Source organism: Perognathus longimembris, chromosome 22, assembly GCF_023159225.1.
Source record: "Perognathus longimembris pacificus isolate PPM17 chromosome 22, ASM2315922v1, whole genome shotgun sequence".
NCBI classification, from domain to species: domain Eukaryota; kingdom Metazoa; phylum Chordata; class Mammalia; order Rodentia; family Heteromyidae; genus Perognathus; species Perognathus longimembris.
The window spans coordinates 6,985,080-7,011,294 of NC_063182.1; the positions used below are offsets into that span (position 1 = coordinate 6,985,080).

Genomic DNA, 26,215 nt, shown 5'->3' on the forward strand with positions numbered 1-26,215 from the left:
ACCAGGCTGCGGGGCGCAGCGCGCCGTATGTAAGAGATGGACCATCGCGACTCGACTCCCGCGGCGTCCGGAGGGTGGCAGTCGTGGGGGGTGGGGGGGAGGGGGCGAGGCGCAGATCCCGCGAGAGCTGGCGTCAGGCCTCCACTGCGGACTGGGCACCTGAGGGCGGGGCCGGCGGAGGGTCTTCGCGACGCCCGGCGTCCAGACGCCCCGCCCACCGCTGGTCCCGCCCCTTCGCCCCCTCACATCAACCCCACCTTGACCCCACCTCCACTCCCAGCCAGGCCTTGACCTGCCTCAGGCCCCACTGGACCAAGCTTTCCCGCGCAGAGACCGCCTTCGTCAGTCTCAGGCCACTGCGCGGTAGGTTATAACGAGTGTGGACTCTTGAGATTGGGGAGCATGTTATTTACCGCCTCTTGAGATTGGGGGGGTCTTGAGATTGGGGAGCATTATGGATCTTGAGATTGGGGAGCACAGATTGGGGGAGGTACAGTACAGACTCGAGATTGGGGAGCACACTTATAAAGGACACTTGAGATTGGGGAGCACATTTATGGACTTGTTTTATACATTAAAAAAAAAACTCTTGTTTCCATTAAAAAAAAAAAAAGAGAAATGACTTTAGGATGAAAGGAGAAGTTTCTCACTAGCTTGTTCCTGGGAAATTCTAGGTTCCAAAGTCTGCCTGTGACTCTCTTGTTCACAGTTTCTCCTTAACTGCTACAACAGAAAACTCCATAGAGTCAGAACTCAGCAAAATTTTTTTTTCAGTATTTAGTCAACATATTACCGGTGCAAATGTAAAGCTTCAAACTATGGGTAAATAACCTTGATATTAGCAATATCACTAAGAAGACAGAAACATACTCACATGCTGTAAAAAATCCAGTAGTCTTAGTGCACCATGACCAGTGCATTGTTTTGCCATCATTTCTAAATTTCACTTTAATTTAATTTAGTTTTTGGTGTTCTTTTGGTTTGCATTCAGAGTTTTGTCCTTGCTAGTCCAGTGCTCTCCAAATCATCTTTCTTTCATTTGGAGGTACTGGGGTTTAAACTATGAGTCTTGTGCTCATGTGCCCTGCCCCTTGAATCATTCCACAGTGTTTTTTAATTTTAGAAACAGGTAGAAGGAAATATTTTATTAGTCATGTATGCATTATAATTGCAGGCTTCATAGAACTGAATATTTTTTGTTAATTAATTTTCCTGGCTTGGTTTTTATTTCTAAAAATGTTTTTATCTGTAAGTAGCTGTACAAAGGAGTTGCCATTCAGGAACACAGTCCATGAATATAGTATGTCTTGATGGATGAAAGGCCTCCTTAACATTCTCACCCATCCCTCCCAACCCACCCTCCTTTCTTTTGTCTTAACTTGAAAGGGTATGCTTGATTTATTTTGCCATGTAACAAAGCACTTTATGAAAAGCATGCATCTTTTTTTCTAGACAATTAAGCAATTTTTTTATTGAAGCTTACATTGTAGTACAGAAATATATGTCATGTTGTGCTCCTTCAAACTTTATGAAATACACACATTTTCAGTGATGGGGACTCATTCATTTTAGCTCATTTCATATATAAATATATGTAAAGTGTTTATATTGGCATGAAGTTATTCCCTCATATGGATATGAACTACTTCACTCAAAAATATTTCCTACAAGACATCTAGTGGTCAGTAAAGTGAAAATATATTTTCCTGTGTGATGTAAATTCTGCACTGCCCTCTTTAAGGCTTTAGGATATGTACCTTGCTGACTCTGTGGTATATACTTGATGTTAGAATCTAAATGTGTTTGATACATTTTAGGGCTGACAAAATGTCATGACATTAGTGTCTTCAATAATTTGTCCTCAAATATAAGTTGTCTGCCATTGCTCACTTATTTCCTCTACCCAAGACTGCTAATTGCATTCTGTCCCATATAGTGTTTATTGCACCACAACTTCCCATAAATGCAAAATTCTGTAGAAATTACAATCTCTCTCTTAAATTGGATGAAGCCACATTCCACTATCATGGCCACAAGTTTCAGTTATCAGAACTCACTAATTTGTATAGTTATACACATTCTTGGAGTTTTAATTAACTCAAAGAAGTATTGACAGGAGCAAATGTACTTCATATCCCTTATGCCCAAGGTATTTTATCCTTCCCCAATCATTCTACCGCCACACAGTGACACACATAGCTGGGAACAATTTGTAGGGATGCCAATAGATAGGGATCATGACAATGTACTAAGAACCATTAATCGTGCAGGCCCAGAATCCAAGTTACTCAACCTTGATAGGAAGTTTCCCTGATGAACAGCAACAAGATGCTTCAATAAGGTTTTTTGTTTTGTTTTGCTTTTGTTGCCAAGCCTGGGGCTTGAAATCAGGGCCTGAGCACTGTCCCTGGCTTCTTTTTGCTCAAGGGAAGCATTCGGCAACTTGAGCCATAGCGACACTTCTGGCTTTTTCTATATATGTGGTGCTGAGGAATCGAACCCAGGGCTTCATGTATAGGGGATAAGCACTTTACCATAAGCAAGGTGGTGTGAAAACAAGAAATTTATATATACTCAACACAGATTCCATATTAACTTCATGGAAAATAATTCTACAAATATGACTTCACACATGGCTTCTATTTCATGTTATGATAAGCACTGGGCCATATTCCCAGGCCTCAACAAGTTTTTGTTCCTTGGAAATCAAGGTAGGAGTCAAGGGTTATGCCACAACAGACAATTAAGAAATTATTATAATTACTCCTACGTTCTTCTTACATATGGGAGAAATTAAATGGGAAACACTTTTGATAATCATGGAAGCAAATGAAAGGAATCATACAAAGTCACTATGGTCAGATCAGCAATAACAAAGCATTTGTGCCAGGCATTGTGGACTGTGTCCAACACTTGGGACGCCAGGCAGGAGGATGGTGAATTTGAAGTCAGCATGGGGTAAGACTTGGTTTCAAAAACAGAAATGTTTAGACACTGAAGGAAGGGGTGACATTCCCCCCAAATGTACTCATTACCTGTCTTATGAAATGGTAGCCTTACCAAGTGGTGGTGACTCACACCTGTATTCCTAGCTACTCAGGAGGCTGAAATCTGAGGATTTCAGTTCAAAGCCAGGCTGGGCAGGAAAGTCAATGACACTCTTTTTCTTGACTCAACCACCAGAAATCTGGAGGTGGCTCTGGTGTTCAAAGCAGTAGAGCACTCGCCTTGAGCAAAAGTGCTCAGGACAGTGCCCAGGCCATGAGTTCAAGCCCCAGGACAAAAAAATGGTTACCGCTCTGTGCATCACCTTTATAATAGCAATAAAATGTTTAAAGTGTACCAAGTAATTGTGAAAATATTTAAGTTTTTATATCTAAAGTTAAATAGTTTCCTACTGCCCACAAATTGTCACTACCTAGTTATAATGGTAATGTCTTTTTAAGGAGAGAAAGGTAAATTTCAAGCACAACAAGGTGGTGTGAAAACAAGAAATTTATATATACTCAAAACAGATTCCGTATTAACTTCATGGAAAATAATTCTACAAATATGACTTCACACAGTTGGCTTCTATTTCATGGTATAGTCTTCCCTTTCGGTATAGTCTTCCCTTTCAGTAGTGCACACTGAAAAGGGCATTCTAAAAATAAGTAGTACCAGAAGGCAGTGGTACATGCCAAGAATCCTACCTAGTCAGAGGGTGCGATCTGTGGAAAACTACAGAAAATATACAAGGTTGCAACAATATAAAAAGAGAATTATGGCAATACATCCATGTTTTCCAGTTAACATAGGAATTACTAGAAGTAATATATTTTTATTACAATTTTATTCTTTGTAATGGATGAGTGAAATTCCATTGAAAGTAGGTTCCTTTTTTTTCATTTCTTTTTTTTTTTTTTTGGCCAGACCTGGGACTTGGACTGAGGGCCGGAGCACTGTCCCTGGCTTCTTTTTGCTCAAGGGTAGCACTCTAACACTTGAGCCACAGTGACACTTCTGGCCATTTTCTGTATATGTGGTGCTGGGGAATTGAACCTAGGGGTTCATGTATACGAGGTAAGCACTCTTGGCACTAGACCATATACCCAGCTCGAGAAGTAATATTAAACTCTTGTCCAGTAGCAAGAGTTGATTTGTATTAGCAGTATGATTTACTGTGATTTTTAACCAAATTCCTCCTCAGTAATTTATAATGGACTTGCAGTAATGTGTATCAAATAAGGAGCACGGGAAAACTGATCATCTCTAGGATGAAATGCATGTTTAAAGTGGTATTGAAAGCCGCACCGATGGATATGTGATAACAAACATATCTGTCATTAATAGAAAAAAAAGGTCAAGGCAGCAAAGTAGATTAGTCCGCAGACTTTATCTGCAATTAACCAACCCATTGCCAGGACTGAACACTTGGCTTAGGAGCTACAGCATCATACTGGAGAAAAACAAACAACCAAGAGCCTGAAACCCTGAGTTCAAGCCCCAGTACACACACACACACACACACACACACACACACACACACACACACACACACACACACACACACATACTCAAAGTGAGAGACTTAACAATATATAATTAAGAAATTTCTGCTAAAACTACAACTGAATGAAGATTAGAAAGGATAAATAAACAAGAAGATCCAGGAGTGGGTAGCTCCGGGGTAGAATGTTTATCTTGTATGCATAGTATTCCTCAGTTTAATCACTATCACAATACAAAAAAAAACAAAAAAGAGAAAAAGCTAGTCATTATCAACTAAGTTTTTATTTGGAAAATGTTACTAATCATTAATTTCTACCCCTCTTTGATGCAATGGAATGTTAATAAAGGGGTGCTTTACTTTGCATGTCTTATCTTACACTACTAAAGACATTCACAGGATCCTATGCTCCCCTGTGGGAGACAGATGGCTTACCGGAAGGTGGCTGGGGTCTCCTTGTGACACAGGGAAATCCTGGGGTAGCAGGAGAGGCTCGCTTTTGGCACAGCTCTCCTGGCTGAGGAGCGTGTCCGCATAGTTGGGCTGCGGGAAGATCAGGTGGCTCTTCCCCGAGTCGCGGTGAGCGACACCTCATGGGAATAGGTCTGCAGGAAAGCGTGCACCCCATCCACACCCACCAAGTGTGAAGCAGGTAGACCTGCCAGCCCACTGTGTGCTGTTGGAGACGGACGGCTCGTGTGCCAGCGTCTCAGACTCAGGGCCAGCAGCACGATGACAAATGCCAGAAAGACACAGGAGACCACGGCCACTGCCACCACTAAGTACAGCGTGAGGTCGGAGTCCTCTGTGTCAGGGGCAGTGTGGATGCTGCTCAGATCTGCCAGGACCTCCGGGATGCTGTCAGCCACGGCGATGGTGAGCGTGACGGTGGCCGAGAGGGGCGGCTGGCCGTGGTCCTGCACCGCCACCACGAGGCTCTGCTTGAGCGCGTCTCTGTCCAGCAGGGCCCGTGCCGTGCGCACCTCACCCGTGTGCAGCCCCACCGTGAAGAGCCCCGGCTCACTGGCCTTGAGCAGGCGGTAGGACAGCCAGGCATTCTGTCCTGAGTCTTTGTCCACTGCCACCACCTTGGTCACCAAGTATCCTGGCTCTGCAGAGCGAGGCGTCAGCTCCACACCCGTGGAACCATCCATGGGGAGGGTGGGGTAGAGGATCTCAGGTGCGTTATCATTCTGGTCCAGCACGAACAGGCTCAGGGACACGTTGCTGCTGAGGGGTGGCTGTCCACCGTCGCTGGCGATCACAAGCAGCCGCAAGTCTTGGAACTGCTCATAATCAAAGGAACGAAGAGCATACAGGACTCCCGTGTTGGAGTTGATGGAGATGTAGGAGGACAGATGCGCTCCCTGGATGGTGTCCTCTGTGAGAGAGTAGGTTACTTGGGCGTTGTCCCCGCTGTCAGGGTCCTGGGCTGTCATGCCTAAGATGGACGCTCCTCTTGGGTTATTTTCTGGAATGTAGGCAGAGTAGGAGGCGTGAGTGAAGGTGGGTGGGTTGTCATTGATGTCTGTCACCTGCAATGCAATATGTATCTCTGTAGACAGGGGAGGTGTTCCCTGGTCAGTGGCAGTAACCAGGATGTCATATTCTGAGACTTCCTCTCTGTCCAGAGTTCTGTGTGTCAACAACTGGTAATAATTTCCATAGGTCTTTTCCAGTCTAAATGGAAGATGATCTGGAATGGAACATGTGACGAGGCCATTCTCTCCAGAGTCGCTGTCATGAACGTTGAAAAGAGCTATGACAGTTCCTGGGGAAGAAGGCTCTTGGATGGAGCTGGTGAGCGAGGTAACTGTGACTTCTGGAGCATTGTCATTTACATCCACGATTGTCACGAGCACCTTACTTCGGGCTCGAAGACCAGGACCATCACGGGCTTCTACATCGATATTGTAGAATCCATTCTCTTCATAATCCAGATCTCCTAATATTGTGATGACCCCACTGACAGAATCCAACTGGAACAGCTGGGATATCTTGTCTCTGACTTTGCGGAAGGAATATGTCACTTCTCCATTGGTCCCCTCATCTGGATCGGTGGCTTTGATGGTGAGCAGCTGGGTGCCCACGGGCACATTCTCCCGCACACTGACGTGGTACTCTGGCTGGGTGAATGCGGGAGCGTTATCGTTGCTGTCCAGGAGTGTGATGTGAATCCTGGCAGTGCCCGAGCGCACAGGGTCGCCTCCATCATAGGCAGTGAGAACCAGGTGGTGAACTGGCTCTTCCTCACGGTCTAGGGCGCGTTCTAGCACCAGCTCCGGATACTGCACCCCATCAGGTCCTCTCTGCACGTCCAGGGAGAAGTGAGCATTGGAGCTGAGCTGGTAACCCTGCAGAGAATTCAGCCCTATGTCCGGATCGAAAGCTTCAGGGAGCGGAAATCTCGTCCCAGGATTTTCATTTTCAAGAACTTTTATTTCCCACTGCTCTGTTGCAAAGCTGGGCGCATTGTCATTCACATCGGTTATTTCCACCTCGATTCCCACAATGCTCACCTTGTCCTCTAGGAGGATCTCCAAGTGTGCCACACACTGGGCAGATGTGTGGCAGAGCTGCTCGCGGTCGATCCTGCCCGCGGTGACCAGGCCGCCGCCCCGCGGGCTCAGCGCGAAGAGCTGCGCCTTCCCTCTGGACACGATGCGCACGCCGCGCTCCGCCAGCTCCCGCGGCTCCAGCCCCAGGTCCCGGGCCAAGTCGCCCACCGCAGAGCCTTCTTCCAGCTCCTCCCGCACCGTGTAGCGGATCTGCTGGGCCCGCACTTCCCACAGGGCTCCCAGCACAAAGCAGACCCACACCAGTCGCCTGCAGTTTGATGGAGAAGCAGCCGCCATGACAGCCCCGCTGCGCGACAGCCTGACCTTGGCGGCTCCCGCTGGAGGCCGAGGAGCCCTGGGTCCTGGTCTTCCCAGGGCCGATGCGTTGGCGGTGGAACGCTGAGCAATCGCGGGTCCCAGATGAAGCTTTGCAAGCGCCCGGAACCAGGGCTGTGTGCTGCGGAAATCTCCTTCTCACTGAAGGTCTGGTTGTTTTTCCTTGCGTGGTGAACAGCGACACTCAGAGTCCTAAACTATTATTGCAACCCCTTCTTGAAAATGAATTTTGCAGAACTTTATATTGTTTCCATTCCCAATCTCATTTCTTCTTAGGAGAATAAATAAGAAATTCCTGTTGTTAAATTTGCAACGAAAGGATCCGCTCCTTCCTTTTTCAGTAAACTATGTTGTTTTCTAAGAGATGTGACATGGGGCTTTGAGTAAAGAATACTTTCTATCTTTGTAAAAGGTGTTTTGTTTTGTTTTGTTTTGTTTTTTTACAATATTCATCGCCAAAGCCCATTTTCAGTATACTATCTTTCTTCCTGAGACCAGGGTTGGATTTAGGCCAAAGGAAAGATATGAGTAATAGAGTATTTTCTCACTAGCGTGTACATCGGAAAATCTAGGCTCCATTCTATGCCTTTTAGCATGCGTTAGTATGCCTTCATTCTATGATTCTCTTGTTCACAGCGTCTCCTTAACTGCTACAACACCAACCTCCATAGAGTCAGAACTCAGCAAATAGTGTTTTCAGTATTTAATGGAGAAATTAACTGTGCAAATGCCAAGCTTCAAACTACGGGTAAAGAACTTTGACATTAGAAATGATATCATTAAGAAGGCACAATCATACTGACATGCTGCTAAAGAATCCAGTGGTCTTATTGTACCATGACCAATATATTATTTTTGCCATTTTCTAAATTCACTTTAATGTTGTTCACTTTTTTGTGATATTTTGCACTCAGAGTTTTGTGCTAGCCAGGCAAGTGGTCTCAAATTTATCTTTATTTCTTTTGGAGGTACTGGGGTTTAAACTAGGAGTCTTGAGCTCATGTGCCTTGCAACTTGAATGATTCTACCAATTTTTTTTTTGTTTTAGGAACAAGTAAAAGAAAATATTTCATCATTCATGTATGTATTACCATTGCAAGCTTTATAGAACTGAATATTTTTCTCAATTTACTTTCCATTTATTGTCTTTATTTATTTTTTAAAAGATTTTTATCAGTAAGTAGCTATACAAAGGAGTTGCCATTCAGCTTCATAGTCTATGAACATGGTATGTCTTGAGGAATGCCAGGCCTTTTGAACATGCTCACCCATCCCTCCCAACCCACCCTCCTGTCACTTGTCTTAACTTGAATGGGTATGTATTGATTTTTTTGCCATTTAACAAAGCACTTTATGAAAAGCATGCATCTTTTTTTCTAGACAATTAAGCAAAGGTTTTATTGGCGCTTACGTCGTGGTAGAGAAATATATTTCATGTTGTCCTCCTTCAAGCTTTATAAAGTACACACATTTTCAGTGATCGGGCCTCATTCATTTTAGCTCATTTCATATATACATATAGGTAAAGTGTTAATAATGGCATGTAGTTACTCCCTCATATGGATATGAACTAGTTCAGTGAGAAATATTTTCTACAAGACATCCAATGGAGCCTGTCGCCATGGCAGCGTAGCAGCCTCAGGGAGCGCGATGCCTTGAACCAAGGAAACTATGAGAAGCAACACTCTTTTTGGATTCTAAAAGACATCCTTTCATCATGGAACAGCAAATTTCGGATCAGACGCAGTTGGTTATTAACAAGTTGCCAGAAAAAGTAGCAAAACATGTGACATTTGTTCAAGAATGCACCTCCTTAACTTATGGAGAATTTCTTGGGAGAGTAGCTGGAGTTAATGATGTGACCGCCAAGGTGGCTGCCGGTCAAGAAAAACATCTTCTCTTTGAGGTCCGATTCAACTGGGTCCGATTCTTCTGCCTTTCAGAGAGTGGTTATGCGGGTGGTCTGTACTAAGATTAACAAAAGCAGTGGCATTGTGGAAGCATCACGGATCATGAATTTGTACCAGTTTATTCACCTTTATAAAGCCATACCAAGTCAAGCAGCAGGAGTGTTGGCTCAAACCCCCACCTCTAAAGAGCCTGGTGAAAACTCATCCTCTGTAACATCTTGTCACGCTAGTCTTTGGATGGCAAGGTGAAGCAGCTGACTGATGAGGAGGAATGTTCCATCTGTATGGATGGTTGAGCTGATCTCATCCTGCCTTGTGCTCACAGCTTTTGTCAGGAGTGTATTGATCAATGGAGTGACTGACACATGAATTGCCCCATTTGTCGCCTACAAATGACTGGAGCAGATGAATTTTGGGTGGTGTCGGACGCACCCACTGAAGATGATATGGCTAACTCTAGTCTTAACATGGCTGATGAGGCAGGCCAGCGCCATAGGCCATGACTTTAGGGGATGGTTTCTCTGGATGTTGTAGGCTATGAATCCATTGGAAATAGGTGGGACATTGTGGCACTGATGCAGAAAAACTAATTTTCCCACCCTCCTATTTTTGCTATACCAAAAATATGCCCCGTTTTTTAAAAAGTAAACTTCCTATGTCTTCCATTTTTGGTAAGCCAAAATTTGGTACAGTTTTAGACCATATTTTCCTATTATTTATCTGTTGTAATGTCTATTAGAACAAATTGCTCTTGAAACCTTTGCTAACTGAAAATAGCAATATTTCCAGAGGCTTTTGACTTACTACTGTTTTTCAGGGCAGTAATATGGCACTATTTTAGATAGGTTTAAAGTAAATTTTGAATGCTGAGTTTTAGCCGTCTGAAAGAAACTTTTGAATGACTAAAACGGTGTAAACTACATCAAAGTGCATACTTAAAAGCTAGTCTTTCTGCTGGAAACTCAGGGGTATGCACTATGCATATTGTGGTTAAGTATTGCTCCTTCAGTCATTTTTACTTAAAAGAGTCACACTGCTTTCATACCTTTATTTAACTTCATCAGTGTGTTCTCAATCACAAATTTCCCACGTTGTATAATTTGGATAAAGACTGTAATATTGGGACTTGGCTCTGTAAATGAATTTCTGCTGGAGAGTCTCTAGCTGTTGTAGAAATGCATTCCCAAAGCTGACTGTTTTGATTGGGTTTTGAAGGCTTACTCATCTTGGATTTTTCAGAAGGAAACTTTTCTTCACAAATACTAACTTTACATACTTGCAGATCATGGTAAGTCATTTGATGCTTATGAAGTCTTCAAATTCTTCAGGTTGATTAGATTAAAAGAAAGGAGAGTGAAGTTTCTCTACCATGTGTATGTATAACATCTCTGAAAACTTGATGGTGGTTTGGCTTCTACTGCTCTACTGTACTCTCTGTGAAAGTCTCTAAAAAGAATATTATAATAATTTTCTATAGCATTCAACCATACTTATGAAATAAAAATTTTAACATTAATATTTCATAATATAACTAGGGTATGATGTCTCCAGAAACATTTTAATACTTTACATACATTTTCTGATCTAATATCCATAAGTTGAGAATACGTTTTCCTAACCAGGTACACAATTTATGTTGTTGTTTATTGATGGCAAAAAAATTGTGGCTACTGAGATTTTAATGGGTTTGCAAATAAGATAAAAAACATTTCAAGGATAAAAGATCTAAAGGCATTCATGAGGAGACAGTAAAGGTACCAAATAACTAAACACTCTCTATAGAGTATTTATGCAAGCTAAGTATTTGCATTCTGTTGTAGCAACCGTGCAATGAAGTAGTGATTTTGTGAGTTTGGAAGTCACTCTTGGTAGATTACTACTTTAGAAGTTTTTATCTTTGGTTTTCACATTATTTCTGTAGTGCAACCTTTTATTGGAAGGTAATTTTTAGAACCCATATACATAAGTGAATGCTTACACCCTACCTCCACATGTAAGTCATATTTTATTAATATAAATTTCATTCTGTAACCTTTAGGTACACAGTGACAAAGCATTCAGGCAACCAATGAAAACGTAATAGTGCCTGGGTAATATGCTATATATTTGAATTTTTGTCATACAAAACCCCTAACTTTTAATTCAAGTTTTCATATCCCTGATTCTACTCCATTGATACTTTGTCTACTGTAGGATATATTTTGAAAAACATTGTGGTCCTCTGAAATGTTTTCCAGCTCCAAAAACTTGAATTGTTCTTTGGGATTAGACTCCTGAGATTCAGATTGCCTAGTTTCAAGTTTCTGAAAACGAACAACATAGATTTATGGGGTTTGGTTTTTTATCGCCAATGATTTTACTTCTCCAAATTCTTCACCTCTGAAGGATTTACTAAGCAGGGAGTGCAGTGACTTGCTATTGCCCACACCTTTTATCTTACAATATTAGCTCGAAGACTAACTGATCTACTGTGAATTATATAATTTTATTAGCCTTGTGAAATAAATGAATACAGTTGTTTGTTCATTTCATTAAACTGGGTGATAATTCTTTAGATCTGAATATTAAGTAGGTTCTAGTATATTTAATTATAAAAGTTGTAAATGTGTTTGGATAAAATGTATATTTTTTCTATTCTGTACAGCTTTGTCTTTTTACAATATGAAATACCTAAATGCATTACTTTGATAGGAAATATGTGTGCCTTCTAGGACTGCGAAATGGTCTCGTGTGCTCTAAGAAATTTGTAAGCTGTAGTTTTCCCTATCTTAACTCAGTAACAAAGGGTTTCACATGTGGTAGAACTGCAGTTTGAGAAAATTAGTTTGACCATGTACTGAATTTAGAGGCTAAGAATACTGTTCTCTTTTATTCTTAGAAGATGATGTTGTTCAATAAATGATCATTAGTAAGAGGTCTTTAATTTCACATTCTTATATACTAAATATTTATATTCCTTCAATGATAATTTTATTTTGTGTTTGTCATGTTTGTGTACTATATTTTGAAATTCATACCAAGTTGAGTTTGATTTTCCATAAGTCATATATATGTGTGCATATATATGGATAGAAAGGCCGCTTGAAAATACCTTCTGTTCAGTGATTTTTAGCTTTTGGAAGGGGGGTTCATTAAAAGTCTGGAAAATTTACATGTTTAACTTGTCATGTTTTGAGTTTGAGGAATTTGCTTTGTGTTGTATTCTTTAGCTGAAGCTTACTTTCTTAGTAATAAGAAAACTACTTGAACGGTCTAGGGGAATGGCTGAAAGGGTAGAGGTCTTGTCTTACATGTGGGAGACCCTGTAATCAATCCCTAGTACCGCAAAGAAAAACAAAACTATTTGGAAATTAGAGAGATCAGCTGATTACCCACATTAATGGTGGGCAACACAATGACACTGTAATAGAAACATTCAGTGATAGACTTTCATTTGTATGTCTTCTTACTCTATTGGGCAATTTTTAAAAATGAGCAAAATACTCAAAAAAAGACATCTAGTGGTCAGTGAAGTGAAAATATACATTCCTGTTTGATGTAAATTCTGCACTGCCCTCTTTAAGGCTTTAACATATGTACCTTGCAAAATATGTAATATATTCTTAAATGTGATTGACACATTTTAGGGCTAACAAAATTTCATGATTTTAGTATCTTCAATAATACCTCCTCAGGTATAAAATGTCTTCCATTGGACACTTGTTATTTCCTCTACCCAAGACTGCTAATTGCATTCCATCCCAAAGAGTATTTATTGTACTACAACCTCCAATACATGCAAATCTCTGTAGAAATTAAAATTCTCCCTCTTAAATTGGATGAAGCCACATTCCCCTACCATGGCCACAACTTTCAGTTCCCAGAACTCTCTAATTTGTATAGTTATACGCATTCCTGGAGTTTTAATTAACACAGAGAAGTATTTGCAGGAACAAATGTATGTCATATCCCATGTGCACAAAATATTTTATCCTACCCAAACATTCTAGGGTCACACAGTGACACACATAGGTGTGAACAATTTGTAGGAATTCCAATAGATAGGGATGATGACAATGTACTAAGATCATGCAGGCCTAGAATCCAAGTTACTCAAAGTTGGTATGAAGTTTACCTGATGAACAGGAACAAGATGCCCCAACAATGTTTTTTGTTTTGTATTGTTTTTGTTGCCAGTCCTGGGGCTTGAACTCAGAGCCTGAGAATTGTCCGTAGGTTCTTTTTGCTCAAGGCTAGCACACGGTGACCTGAGCTGTACCACCACTTCTGGCTTTTTCTATATGTGTTGCTGAGGAATCCAACCCAGGGCTTCATGTATACGAGACGAGCACTTTATATTAGGCCATATTCCCAGGCCTCAATAATTTTTTTTCCCTAGAAATCAAGGTAGGAGTCAAGGGTAATGCCACAACAGACAGTTAAGAGATTATTATAATTACTCCTACATTCTTCTTACATATGAGTGAAATGAAATGGGAAACACTTTTGATAATCATGGAAGCAAATGAAAGGAATCCTACAAAGTCGCTATGGTCAGATCAGCAATAACAAAGCATTTGCGCCAGGCATTGTGGACTGTGTCCAGCACTTGGGAGGCCCAGGCAGGAGGATGGTGAATTTGAAGACAGCACGAGTTAAGACTTGGTCTCAAAAACAGAAATGTTGAGACACTGAAGGAAGGGGTGACAATACCCCCAAAGAAATGTACTCATTCCCTGCGTTATGAAATGGTAGCCTTACCAGGAAGTGGTGACTCTCATCTGTATTCCTAGCTACTCAGGAGACTGAAATCTGAGGATCTCAGTTCAAAGCCAGACTGGGCAGGAAACTCCATGACACTCTTGTTTCTTGTTTTGTTTTTGTTGCTAGTCCTGGGGCATTAAATCAGGGCCTAAGGACTTGCCCTGGTTTCTTTGTCTCAAGGCTAGCACTCTACCCCTTGAGGCACAGGGCTACTTCTGGCTTTTCTGTGTATGTGGTGCTGAGGAATCAAACCCAGGGCTTCATGTATACAAGGTGAACACTTTACCACTAGGCCATATTCTGAGCCCTCCATGGCACTGTTATCTTCACTCAACCACCAGAAACATTGAGATGGCTCCGGGGTCCCAAGCAGTAGAGCACTCGCCTTGAGCAAAAGAGTTCAGGACAGGGCCCAGGCCCAGAGTTCAAGCCCCAGGCCTAATAAACGTAACCTTTGTGTGCATCACCTTTATAATAGCAATAAAAATGTTTAAAGTGTACCAATTCATTGTGAAAGTTTTTAACTTTTTCTACCTAAAAGTTAAACAGTTTTCCACTACCCACAATTTGTCACTGCCTAGTTATAATGGAAGTACTTTTTTTTTTTTTTTTTCCGAAATGCAAAAGCAAGGCAAGGCTTTATTTAAGTGAGCTGCAACTCGGGCCTCGTCCTACCCACCGACATAGAGGAGGTTAGGAGGGAGTGGAAGTACTTTTTTTTAAGGAGAGAAAGGTAAATTACAAGCACAACATGGTGGTGTAAAAACAAGAAATTTATATATACTCAACACAGATTCCATATTAACTTAATGGAAACTAATGCTACAAATATGACTTCACACAATTGGCTTCCATTTCATGGTGTAATCTTCCCTTTTAGTAGTGCATATTGAAGTGGGCGTTCTATAAAAAAGTAGTACCAGAGATACATTCCAAGAATCCTATCTAGTCAGAGGGGATGATCTGCGGATCAAAGCTCAAAGCCAGCCAAGGGGATCAATCGACAAGACATGTATCTCCAAGTTTCCAGCTTAAGCCACGGCTGAACATTTGGCTTAAGAGCTAGAGCATCATTCTTGAGCAAAACATACATCCCACAGCCTGAAGCCTGCATATTATGACTCTCTTGTTCACAGTGTCTCCTTAACTGCTAGAACAGCAACCTCCATAGAGTCAGAACTCAGCAAATATTTTTTCAGTATTTAATGAACAAATTAACGGTGTAAATGTAAAGCTTCAAACTATGGGTATATAGCTTTCACATTAAAAATGATATTATTAAGAATATAGAGACACAGTGACATGCAAAAAAAAACCCCACTGGTCCTAGTGTATCAAGACCAATGCATAGTTTTCACTATCATTTCTAAATTTCACTTTAAGTTTATTTATCTTTTGGTGTTAATAGGGTTTGCACTTAGAGTTTTGTTCTTGCAGGGCAAGGGATCTACAAAAAAATCTTTCTTTCTTTTGCAGGTACTGGGGTTTATAGTAAGAGTTTTCTGCTCATGTGCCCTGACCCTTTAATCATTCTACCAGCCTTTTTTTATTTTAAAAACAAGTACAAGGAAATATTTTATTAGTCATGTATGCAGTATCATTGCAAGCCTCATAGAACTGAATATTTTTTGTTAATTTATTTTCCTGGTTTGGTTTTTATTCTTAAAAAATATTTTTATCTGTAAGTAGGTGTACAGAGGTGTTGCCATTCAGCAACGCAGTCTATGAATATAGTATGTCTTGATGAATGCCAGGCCGTTTGAACATTCTCACCCATCCCACCCAACCCACCCTTCTCTCGCTTGTCTTATCTTGATAGGGTATGTATTTTTTTTTGCCATTTAACAAAGCCTTTTATGAATACCATGCATCTTTTTTCTACATAATTAAGCAAATTTTTTATTGAAGCTTACATTGTGGTACACAAATATATTTCATGTTGTGCTCCTTCAAGCTGTATGAAGTACACACATTTTCAGAGATGGGGACTCATTCATTTTAGCTCATTTCATATATACATATATGTAACATATTTATATTGGCATGTAGTTATTCACTCATATAGATATGAACTAGTTCAGTTAGAAATACTTCCTCCAAGACATCCAGTGGTCAATGAAGTGAAAATATATTTTCCTGTGTGATGTAAATTCTGCACGGCCCTCTTTTTTTTTTTGCAGCACATGGCAGGATATTTATTCTTTTTATGGCCGAATAATATTTGTATGTCAGAGAGAGAGAGTAACATTTACTATTTTTCTTACCTATTTATACACATAAATGGACACCTTGGTTGATTTTATATATTAGCTGTCATGAATGGTGCTACAATAAAATGGGCACACAGATCTCTGTGGTCTAATGATTTCATTCACATACTCATTAGGAGAATCACTGGATCTTACACTATCCCTATCTTTGATTCCTTTTTTCTTTTTTTAATTGTCAAACTGATATATAGAGCGGTTACAGTTTCATACTTTAGTCATTGGATACATTTCTTGTACTGTTTGTTACCTCCTCCCTCATTTCCCCCTCCCCCTGTTCCTTTCCCCCCTGACTTATTCAGTAGATTTACACTGAACAGTTTTGTAAGTATTGTTTTTGTAATCGTTTGTCTTTTTTACCCCATGTCTCTCGATTTTGGTATTCCCTTACAGTTTCCTAGTTTTAATAACTGTATACACGGTTTCCAATGTACTCAGATAAGCTACTGAGATAGCGTAGGTACAACCACAGAAAGGGCATACAAGAGTATCATCAATAATAGAAGCTACGGTTTCACATCGCATATTCAAAGTAATTACAACAGTGATATAACAGTCGTTTCCATAACATGGAGTTTATTTCACTTAGCATCATCTTTTGTGTTCATATTGAGCTCTTGTGATCCTCTGCTGTGATTAGCTTAAACCTGTGCTAATTATTCCCTATGAGGGAAACCATAGAGTCCATGTTTCTTTGAGTCTGGCTCACTTAACTTAGTAAAATTTTTTCCAAGTCCTTCCATTTCCTTACAAATGGGGCAATGTCATTTTTTCTGATAGAGGCATAAAATTCCATTGTGTTTATATACCACATTTTCCTGATCCATTCATCTACTGAAGGGCATCTGGTTTGGTTCCAAATTCTAGCTATGACAAATTGTGCTGCGATGAACATTGTTGCTGCCCAGCCATCTTTAAGGCTTTAACATATGTACCTTGCTAAATCTGTAATATATTCTTAAATGTGATTGACACATTTTAGGGCTAACAAAATTTCATGATTTTAGTATCTTCAATAATACCTCCTCAGGTATAAACTGTCTGCCATTTCCCACTTGTTATTTCCTCTACCCAAGACTGCTAATTGCATTCCATCCCAAACAGTATTTAGTGCACTACAACCTCCCATACATGGAAAACTAAATAGAAATGACAAGTCTCCCTCTAAAATTGGTTGAAGTCATATTGCATTATCATTGCCACAACTTTCAGTTATCAGAACTCCCTAATTTGTATAGTTATACACATTGCTGGAGTTTTAATTAACAAAGAGAAGTATTTGCAGGAACAAATTATTTCATATCCCTTATGCCCAAAATATTTTATCCTTCCCCGATCATGCTAGGGCCACACAGTGACACACATAGGTGGGAACAATTTGTAGGAATCCCAATAGATAGGGATGATGACAATGTACTAAGAACCATTAATCATGCAGGCCCAGAATCCAAGTTACTCAACCTTGGTATGAAGTTTACCTGATGAACAGAAACAAGAGGCTTCAACAAGGTTTTTTGTTTTGTTTTGTTTTTGTTGCCAGTCCTGGGACTTGAACTCAGAGCCTGAGAACTGTCTCTAGCTTCTTTTTGCTCAAGGCTAGCTAGCACTCAGAGACTTGAGCTATAGCACCCCCTCTGGCTTTTTCTATGTGTTGCTGAGGAATTGAACCCAGGGCTTCATGTATACGAGACAAGCACTTTACCACAAGGCCATATTCCCAGCCCTCAACAAGTTTTGTTTTTTTTTCTCCTTAGAAATCAAGGTAGAAGTTAAGGGTAATGACACAACAAACAATTAAGAGATTATTATAATTACTCCTACATTCTTCTTACATATGAGTGAAGTGAAATGGGAAGCACTTTTGATAATCATGGAGGCAAATGAAAGGAATCCTACAAAGTCACTATGGTCAGATCAGCAATAACAAAGCATTTGCACCAGGCATTGTGGACTGTGTCCAGCACTTGAGAGGCCCAGGCAGGAGGATGGTGAATTTGAAGACAGCACGAGTTAAGACTTGGTCTCAAAAACAGAAATGTTTAGACACTGAAGGAAGGGATGACAATACCCCTAAGGAAATGTACTCATTCCCTGCATTATGAAATGGTAGCCTTACCAGGTGGTGGTGATTTCATCTGTATTCCTAGCTACTCAGGAGACTGAAATCTGAGGATCTCAGTTCAACACCAGACTGGGCAGGAAAGTCCATGACAGTCCTGCTTCTTTCTTTTGTTTTTGTTGCTAGTCCTGGGACATTAAATCAGGGCCTGAGCACTGTCCCTGGTTTCTTTGTCTCAAGGCTAGCACTCTACCCCTTGAGACACCAGGTTACCTCTGGCTTTTCTGTGTATGTGGTGCTGAGGAATCAAACCCAGGGCTTCATGTATACAAGGTGAACACTTTACCACTAGGCCATATTCTGAGCCCTCCATGGCACTGTTATCTTCACTCAACCACCAGAAACATTGAGGTGGCTCCAGGGTCCCAAGCAGTAGAGCACTCGCCTTGAGCAAAACAGCTAAGGACAGTGTCCAGACCCAAGTTCAAGCCCCAGGACAAATAAAGGTAAGCTCTGTGTGCATCACCTTTATAATAGCAATAAACATGTTTATAGTGTACCAGTTCATTGTGAAGGTTTTTAACATTTTCTACCTTAAAATTAAATAGTTTGCCACTGCCCACAAGTTGTCAATGCCTAGTTATAATGGAAATACAATTTTTTAAGGAGAGAAATGTAAATTACAAGCACAACTTGGTTGTTTAAAAACAAGAAATTTAAACATACTCAAAAGAGATTCCATATTAACTTCATGGAAAATAATGCTACAAATATGACTTCTCACAATTGGCTTTTACTTCATGGTATAATCTTTCTTTCAGTAGTGCACATTGAAAAGGGAATTCTAAAAATGAGTATTAACAGAAGGCAGTGGTACATGCCTAGAATCCTACCTAGTCAGAGGGTGGGATCTGCAAGTCAAAATACAAAGCCACCCAAGTGGATTAATCCACAAGACCCTTATCTCCAATTAAGCAGCCAAAAGCCAAGCCTAAACACTTACCTAAAGAGCTAGAGCATAATCCTTGAGCAAAACAGACAACCAAGAGACTGAGGACCTGACTTCACGCCCTAGTACACACACACACACACACACACACACACTTACACTCAAAGTGAGAGACTTAAAGATATATAATTAATAAATTTCTGCTAAAACTAAAACTAAATGAAGACTAGAAAGGATAAATAAACAAGAAGAGCCAGGGGTGGGTATCTCCGGGTAGAATGTTTGTCTTGTATGCCCAGTATTCCTGAGTTTAATCACAGTCATATCACAAAAAGAGAAAAAACTACTCAATAGTAACTAAGTTTTTCTTTGGTAAATGTTACTAATCATTACATATCCACCACATTTGACCCAATGGAATGTTAATAAAGGGGTGCTTTACTTTGCACGTCCTATCTTACACAACTGAAGGCATTCACAGAATCCTATGCTCCCCTGTGTGAGACAGATGGTAGAACTGGCTTACCTGAAGGTGGCTGGGGTCTCCTTGTGACACAGGGAAATCCTGGGGTAGCAGGAGAGGCTCGCTTTTGGCACAGCTCTCCTGGCTGAGGAGCGTGTCCGCATAGTTGGGCTGCGGGAAGATCAGGTGGCTCTTCCCCGAGTCCGCGGTGAGCGACACCTCATGGGAATAGGTCTGCAGGAAAGCGTGCACCCCATCCACACCCACCAAGTGTGAAGCACCTGCCAGCCCACTGTGTACTGTTGGAGGCGGATGGCTCGTGTGCCAGCGTCTCAGCCTCAGGGCCAGCAGCACGATGACAAAAGCCAGAAAGACACAAGAGACCACGGCCACTGCCACCACTAAGTAGAGTGTGAGGTCAGAGTCCTCTGTGTCAGGGGCAGTGTGGACACTGCTCAAATCTGCCAGGACCTCTGGGATGCTGTCAGCCACGGCAATGGTGAGCGTGACGGTGGCCGAGAGGGGCGGCTGGCCGTGGTCCTGCACCGCCACCACGAGGCTCTGCTTGAGCGCGTCTCTGTCCAGCAGGGCCCGCGCCGTGCGCACCTCACCCGTGTGCAGCCCCACCGTGAAGAGCCCCGGCTCGCTGGCCTTGAGCAGGCGGTAGGACAGCCAGGCGTTCTGTCCTGAGTCTTTGTCCACGGCCACCACCTTAGTTACCAGGTATCCTGGCTCTGCAGAGCGAGGTGTCAGCTCCACGCCCGTGGAACCATCCGTGGGGAGGGTGGGATAGAGGATCTCAGGTGCGTTATCATTCTGGTCCAGCACGAACAGGCTCAGGGACACGTTGCTGCTGAGGGGTGGCTGTCCACCGTCGCTGGCGATCACAAGCAGCCGCAAGTCTTGGAACTGCTCGTAATCAAAGGAACGAAGAGCATACAGGACTCCCGTGTTGGAGTTGATGGAGATGTAGGAGGACAGAGGCGCTCCCTGGATGGTGTCCTCTGTGAGAGAGTAGGTTACTTGGGCATTCTCCCCACTGTCAGGGTCCTGGGCTGTCATGCCCAAGATTGATGCTCCTCTCGGGTTATTTTCTGGAATGTATGCAGAGTAGGAGGCGTGAGTGAAGGTGGGTGGGTTGTCATTGATGTCTGTCACCTGCAATGCAATATGCATCTCTGTAGACAGGGGAGGTGTTCCCTGGTCAGTGGCAGTTAGCAGGATGTCATAATCTGAGACTTCCTCTCTGTCCAGAGTTCTGTGTGTCAACAACTGGTAATAATTTCCATAGGTCTTTTCCAGTCTAAATGGAAGATGATCTGGAATGGAACATGTGACAAGGCCATTCTCTCCGGAGTCGCTGTCATGAACGTTGAAAAGAGAAATGACAGCTCCTGGGGAAGAAGGCTCTTGGATAGAGCTGGTGAGTGAGGTAACTGTGACTTCTGGAGCATTGTCGTTTACATCCACGACTGTCACGAGCACCTTACTTCGGGCTCGAAGGCCAGGTCCATCACGGGCTTCTACATCAATTTGGTAGAATCCAGACTCCTCATAATCCAGATCTCCTAATATTGTGATGACCCCACTGACAGAATCCAACTGGAACAGCTGGGATATCTTGTCTAGATCATTCCGGAAGGAATATGTCACTTCTCCATTGGTCCCCTCATCTGGATCGGTGGCTTTGATGGTGAGCAGCTGGGTGGCCACGGGCAAATTCTCCCTCACGCTGACGTGGTACTCTGGCTGGGTGAATGTGGGAGCGTTATCGTTGCTGTCCAGGAGTGTGATGTGAATCCTGGCCGTGCCCGAGCGAATGGGGTCGCCTCCATCGTTCGCAGTGAGAACCAAGTGGTGAACTGGCTCTTCCTCACGGTCTAGGGCGCGTTCCAGCACCAGCTCCGGATACTGCACCCCATCAGGGCCTCTCTGCACATCCAGGGAGAAGTGAACATTGGAGCTGAGCTGGTAACCCTGCAGAGAATTCAGCCCTATGTCCGGATCGAAAGCTTCAGGGAGCGGAAATCTCATCCCAGGAATTTCACTTTCAGCAACTTTTATTTCCCACTGCTCATTTGCAAACCTGGGCGCATTGTCATTCACATCGGTTATTTCCACCTCGATTCCCACAATGCTCACCTTGTCCTCTAGGAGGATCTCCAAGTGTGCCACACACTGGGCAGATGTGTGGCAGAGCTGCTCGCGGTCGATCCTGCCCGCGGTGACCAGGCCGCCGCCCCGCGGGCTCAGCGCGAAGAGCTGCGCCTTCCCTCTGGACACGATGCGCACGCCGCGCTCCGCCAGCTCCCGCGGCTCCAGCCCCAGGTCCCGGGCCAGGTCGCCCACGGCAGAGCCTTCTTCCAGCTCCTCCCGCACCGTGTAGCGGATCTGCTGGGCCCGCACTTCCCACAGGGCTCCCAGCACAAAGCACATCCACACCAGTCGCCTGCAGTCTGATGGAGAAGCAGCCGCCATGACAGCCCCGCTGCGCGACAGCCTGACCTTGGCGGCTCCCGCTGGAGGCCGAGGAGCCCTGGGTCCTGGTCTTCCCAGGGCCGATGCGTTCGCGGTGGAACGCTGAGCAATCGCGGGTCCCAGATGAAGCTCTGCAAGCGCCCAGAACCAGGGCTGTGCGCTGCGGAAATCTCCTTCTTACTAAATGTCTGGTTGTTTTTCCCCCGCGTGGTGAACAGCGACACTCAGAGCCCTAAACTGTTATTGCAACCCCTTCTTGAAAATGAAGAGTGCAAAACTGTATACTGTTTCCATTCCTAATCTCATTTCTTCAGAGGAGAATAAATAACAAATTCCTGTTGTTTAATCCGGAAAGTAAGTATCCACACCTTCTTTTCTTATAAAGTAAGTCATTTTCTTAGTGATGGTATATAGGGTTTTGCGTAAAGAATATTTTCTAACTTTTTTAAAGTTTTTTTTTGTTTGTTTGTTTTACAACATTCATCCCCAGAGCCCAGTTTCAGTATACTATATTTCTTGCTGAGACCAGGGTTGGATTTAGCGCAAAGGAAGAGATAAATAATAGACAGCAGCCTGGTAGTTGGAAGTTCAGCTTTAGTCAACCTCCTCATCTGAGATGACCCTTGGAGTCTGGGAGAACCTTTCAATTCCTTTGCTAGTAAGTACCTGAGACTCTGGAGATAGTCTCACCGTGTGCCAATGAGGTTGAGAAATGATTTATTTTGAACAGAGAATTTTCTTACTAGCTTGTACATTGGAAAATCTAAGCTCCATTCTATGCCTTTTAGCACGCGTTAGTATGCCTTCATACTATGACTCTCTTGTTCACAGCGTCTCCTTAACTGCTAGAACAGCAACCTCCATAGAGTTAGAACTCAGCAAATATTATTTTCAGTATTTAATGACGAAATTAACTGTACAAATGCCAAGCTTCACACTATGGGTAAAGAACTTTGACATTGGATATGATATCATTAAGAAGGCACAATCATACTGACATGCTGCTAAAGAATCCAGTGGTCTTATTGTACCATGACCAATATATTATTTTTGCCATTTTCTAAATTTCACTTTAATGTTGTTTACTTTTTCGTGTTATTTTGCACTCAGAGTTTTGTGCTAGCTAGGCAAGTGGTCTCAAAATCATCTTTCTTTCTTTTAGAGGTAATGAGGTTTAAACTAGGAGTCTTGAGCTCATGTGCCCTGCCACTTGAATCATTCTACCAGGTTTTTTTTTGTTTTAGGAACAAGTAAAAAATATTTCATCATTCATGCATGTATTATCATTGCAAGCTTTGTAGAATCGAATATTTTTCTCAATTTACTTTCTGTTATTGTCTTTACTTATTTTTTAAAAAGATTTTTATCAGTAAGTAGCTGTACAAAGGAGTTGCCATTCAGCAACGTAATCTATGAATATAGTGTGTTGAGGAATGCCAGGCCTTTTGAACATTCTCACCCATCCCTCCCAGCCCACCCTCCTCTCGCTTGTCTTAACTTGAAAGGGTATGTGTTGATTTTTTTTAAACTAAGGAAGTTTTTATTTTACAACAGGATAAATAGCATCAACACACCAAAATACCAAAGCAAGAGTTCACTAGATTTTATAAAAGACAAAACTGCACTCAGGTATCAATGAAAAACAGAACCACTGAGGAATGACCACTGCTCGGGGCGACTCGGTACATGTGCTTGTCTAAGGTATTGTGTGGTTGCGTCTGTGTGGAAAGGTATGACAAGAGTGAAGCAATGCAGGGGAAATGGCAAGTGGTCAAACTTTAAGACCCTTTTCTCCACTTAAATGTGCTATCTTTCTGCTTTTAAAAATCAGCAGGTCACTTTACAAAGAACCTTAATATCAAAGAATACTTCCAAAAGGCTAAAAGAGATTTAAGGTCATGGCTAAAGTTGTACAGTGAAGTCTGGGGGCTGGAGGAATTAGGTTGTCAAAAGCCAGATTTCACACAGTGGCAGGCACACGTGCTTAGGGTAAAAAAGAAGACACTAATCTTAATAGATGCTGGTCTTTTTCATAATGCGCAGGAATTCTTTCTCATTGACCTCTCCGTCTTCATCCCGATCAGCTTCATCAATCATTTCCTGCAGCTCCTCGTCAGTCAGGTTTTCACCCAACTCCTTGGCCACCCACTTCAGATTTTTGAAAGATATCTTCCCGGTTTCATCATCATCAAATAACTTGAAAGCTTTCAGAATTTCTTCTTAGGTATCTTTCTCAGACATTTTCTGAGTCATCACAGACAAGAAGTCACTGAGGTTCATTGTTCCTGTCCCTTCCTTATCAATTTCACCTATCATTTTCTTGATTTCTTCTTTTTGGGGCTCAAAACCAAGGGCCCTCATTGCCACCTTTAGTTCTTTTACATCGAAGGTACCAGTTCCGTCAGCATCAAAGAGACCGAAGGCTTCCCGGATTTCTTGTTTTTGTTCTTCAGTAAGCTCTGGTTTGGGACTCATCCTTTTACGCTGGGCACTTGATGTCACGTTTGTCTTCTTAAAATTAGAAGCCATGGCCGAAGGAATCTTAGTGATTTTTTCTTGTCATTTAACAAAGCCCTTTATGAAAAGCATGCATATTTTTTCCTAGACAATTAAGCAAATGTTTTACTGGAGCTTACATTGTGGTAGAGAAATATATTTCATGTTGTCCTCCTTCAAGCTTTATGAAGTACACACATTTTCAGTGATTGGGCCTCATTCATTTTAGCTCATTTCACATATACATATATGTAAAGTGTTAATAACGACACGTAGTTACTCCCTCATATGGATATGAACTACTTCAGTGAGAAATATTTTCTACAAGACATCCAGTGGAGCCTGTCGCCATGGCAGCGTAGCAGCCTCCAGGAGCGGGATGCCTTGAACCAAGGAAACTATGAGAAGCAACACTCTTTTTGGATCCTTTCATCATGGGACAGCAAATTTTGGATCAGACACAGTTGGTTATTAACAAGTTGCCAGAAAAAGTAGCAAAACATGTGACATTGGTTCAAGAAAGCGCCTCCTTAACTTATGGAGAATTTCTTGAGAGAGTAGCTGAACTTAACCGCCAAGGTGGTTGCCGGTTCTTCTCTTTGAGGTGCAACCTGGGTCCAATTCCTCTGCCTTTTGGAAAATGGTTGTGCGGGTGGTCTGTACTAAGATTAACAAAAGCAGTGGCATTGTGGAAGCATCACGGATCATGAATTTGTGCCAGTTTATTCAGCTTTATACAGACATACCAAGTCAAGCAGCAGGAGTGTTGGCTCAAACCCCCACCTCTGAACAGCCTGGTGAAAACTCATCCTCTGTAACATCTTGTCACGCTAGTCTTTGGATGGCAAGGTGAAGCAGCTGACTGATGAGGAGGAATGTTCCATCTGTATGGATTGTTGAGCTGATCTCATCCTGCCTTATGCTCACAGCTTTTGTCAGGAGTGTATTGATCAATGGAGTGACCGACACAGGAATTGCCCCATTTGTCGCCTACAAATGACTGAAGCAGATGAATTTTGGGTGGTGTCGGACGCACCCACTGAAGATGATATGGCTAACTCTAGTCTTAACATGGCTGATGAGGCAGGCCAGCGCCATAGGCCATGACTTTAGGGGATGGTTTCTCTGGATGTTGTAGGCTATGAATCCATTGGAAACAAGTGGGACATTGTGGCACTGATGCAGAAAAACTAATTTCCCCACCCTCCTATTTTTGCTACACCAAAAATATGCCCCGTTCTTTAAAAAGTAAACTTCCTATGTCTTCCATTTTTGGTAAGCCAAAATTTGGTACAGTTTTAGACCATATTTTCCTATTATTTATCTGTTGTAATGTCTATTAGAACAAATTGCTCTTGAAACCTTTGCTAACTGAAAATAGCAATCTTTCCAGAGGCTTTTGACTTACTACTGTTTTTCAGGGCAGTAATATGGCACTTTTTTAGATAGGTTTAAAGTAAATTTTGA

At 42.2% G+C, this 26,215-nt stretch overlaps 3 protein-coding genes and 3 pseudogenes across 3 annotated transcripts in view; 2 read left to right on the forward strand and 4 right to left on the reverse strand.

Annotated features, from left to right (window-relative positions):
- Window positions 1–7,344, reverse strand: part of LOC125340146 (protocadherin gamma-A4-like) — a 20,097-nt gene extending 12,753 nt beyond the window's left edge. The window contains 2 exon segments of the mRNA XM_048331598.1: window positions 4,925–5,067; window positions 5,070–7,344. Of these exon segments, the coding sequence (XP_048187555.1) occupies window positions 4,925–5,067; window positions 5,070–7,344 (2,418 nt within the window).
- LOC125339773 (protocadherin gamma-C4) overlaps window positions 1–26,215 on the reverse strand; it is a 365,900-nt gene that overhangs the window by 242,296 nt on the left and 97,389 nt on the right. The window lies entirely within an intron of this gene.
- Window positions 9,012–9,796, forward strand: LOC125339786 (annotated as a pseudogene).
- LOC125339777 (protocadherin gamma-A4-like) lies at window positions 19,782–22,363 on the reverse strand. Its single transcript, XM_048331037.1, has one exon. It carries the CDS (start codon window positions 22,250–22,252, stop codon window positions 19,787–19,789), a length of 2,466 nt encoding a protein of 821 aa, XP_048186994.1. The 5' UTR covers window positions 22,253–22,363; the 3' UTR covers window positions 19,782–19,786.
- LOC125339791 lies at window positions 23,877–24,789 on the reverse strand (annotated as a pseudogene).
- On the forward strand, window positions 25,183–25,855 carry LOC125339788 (annotated as a pseudogene).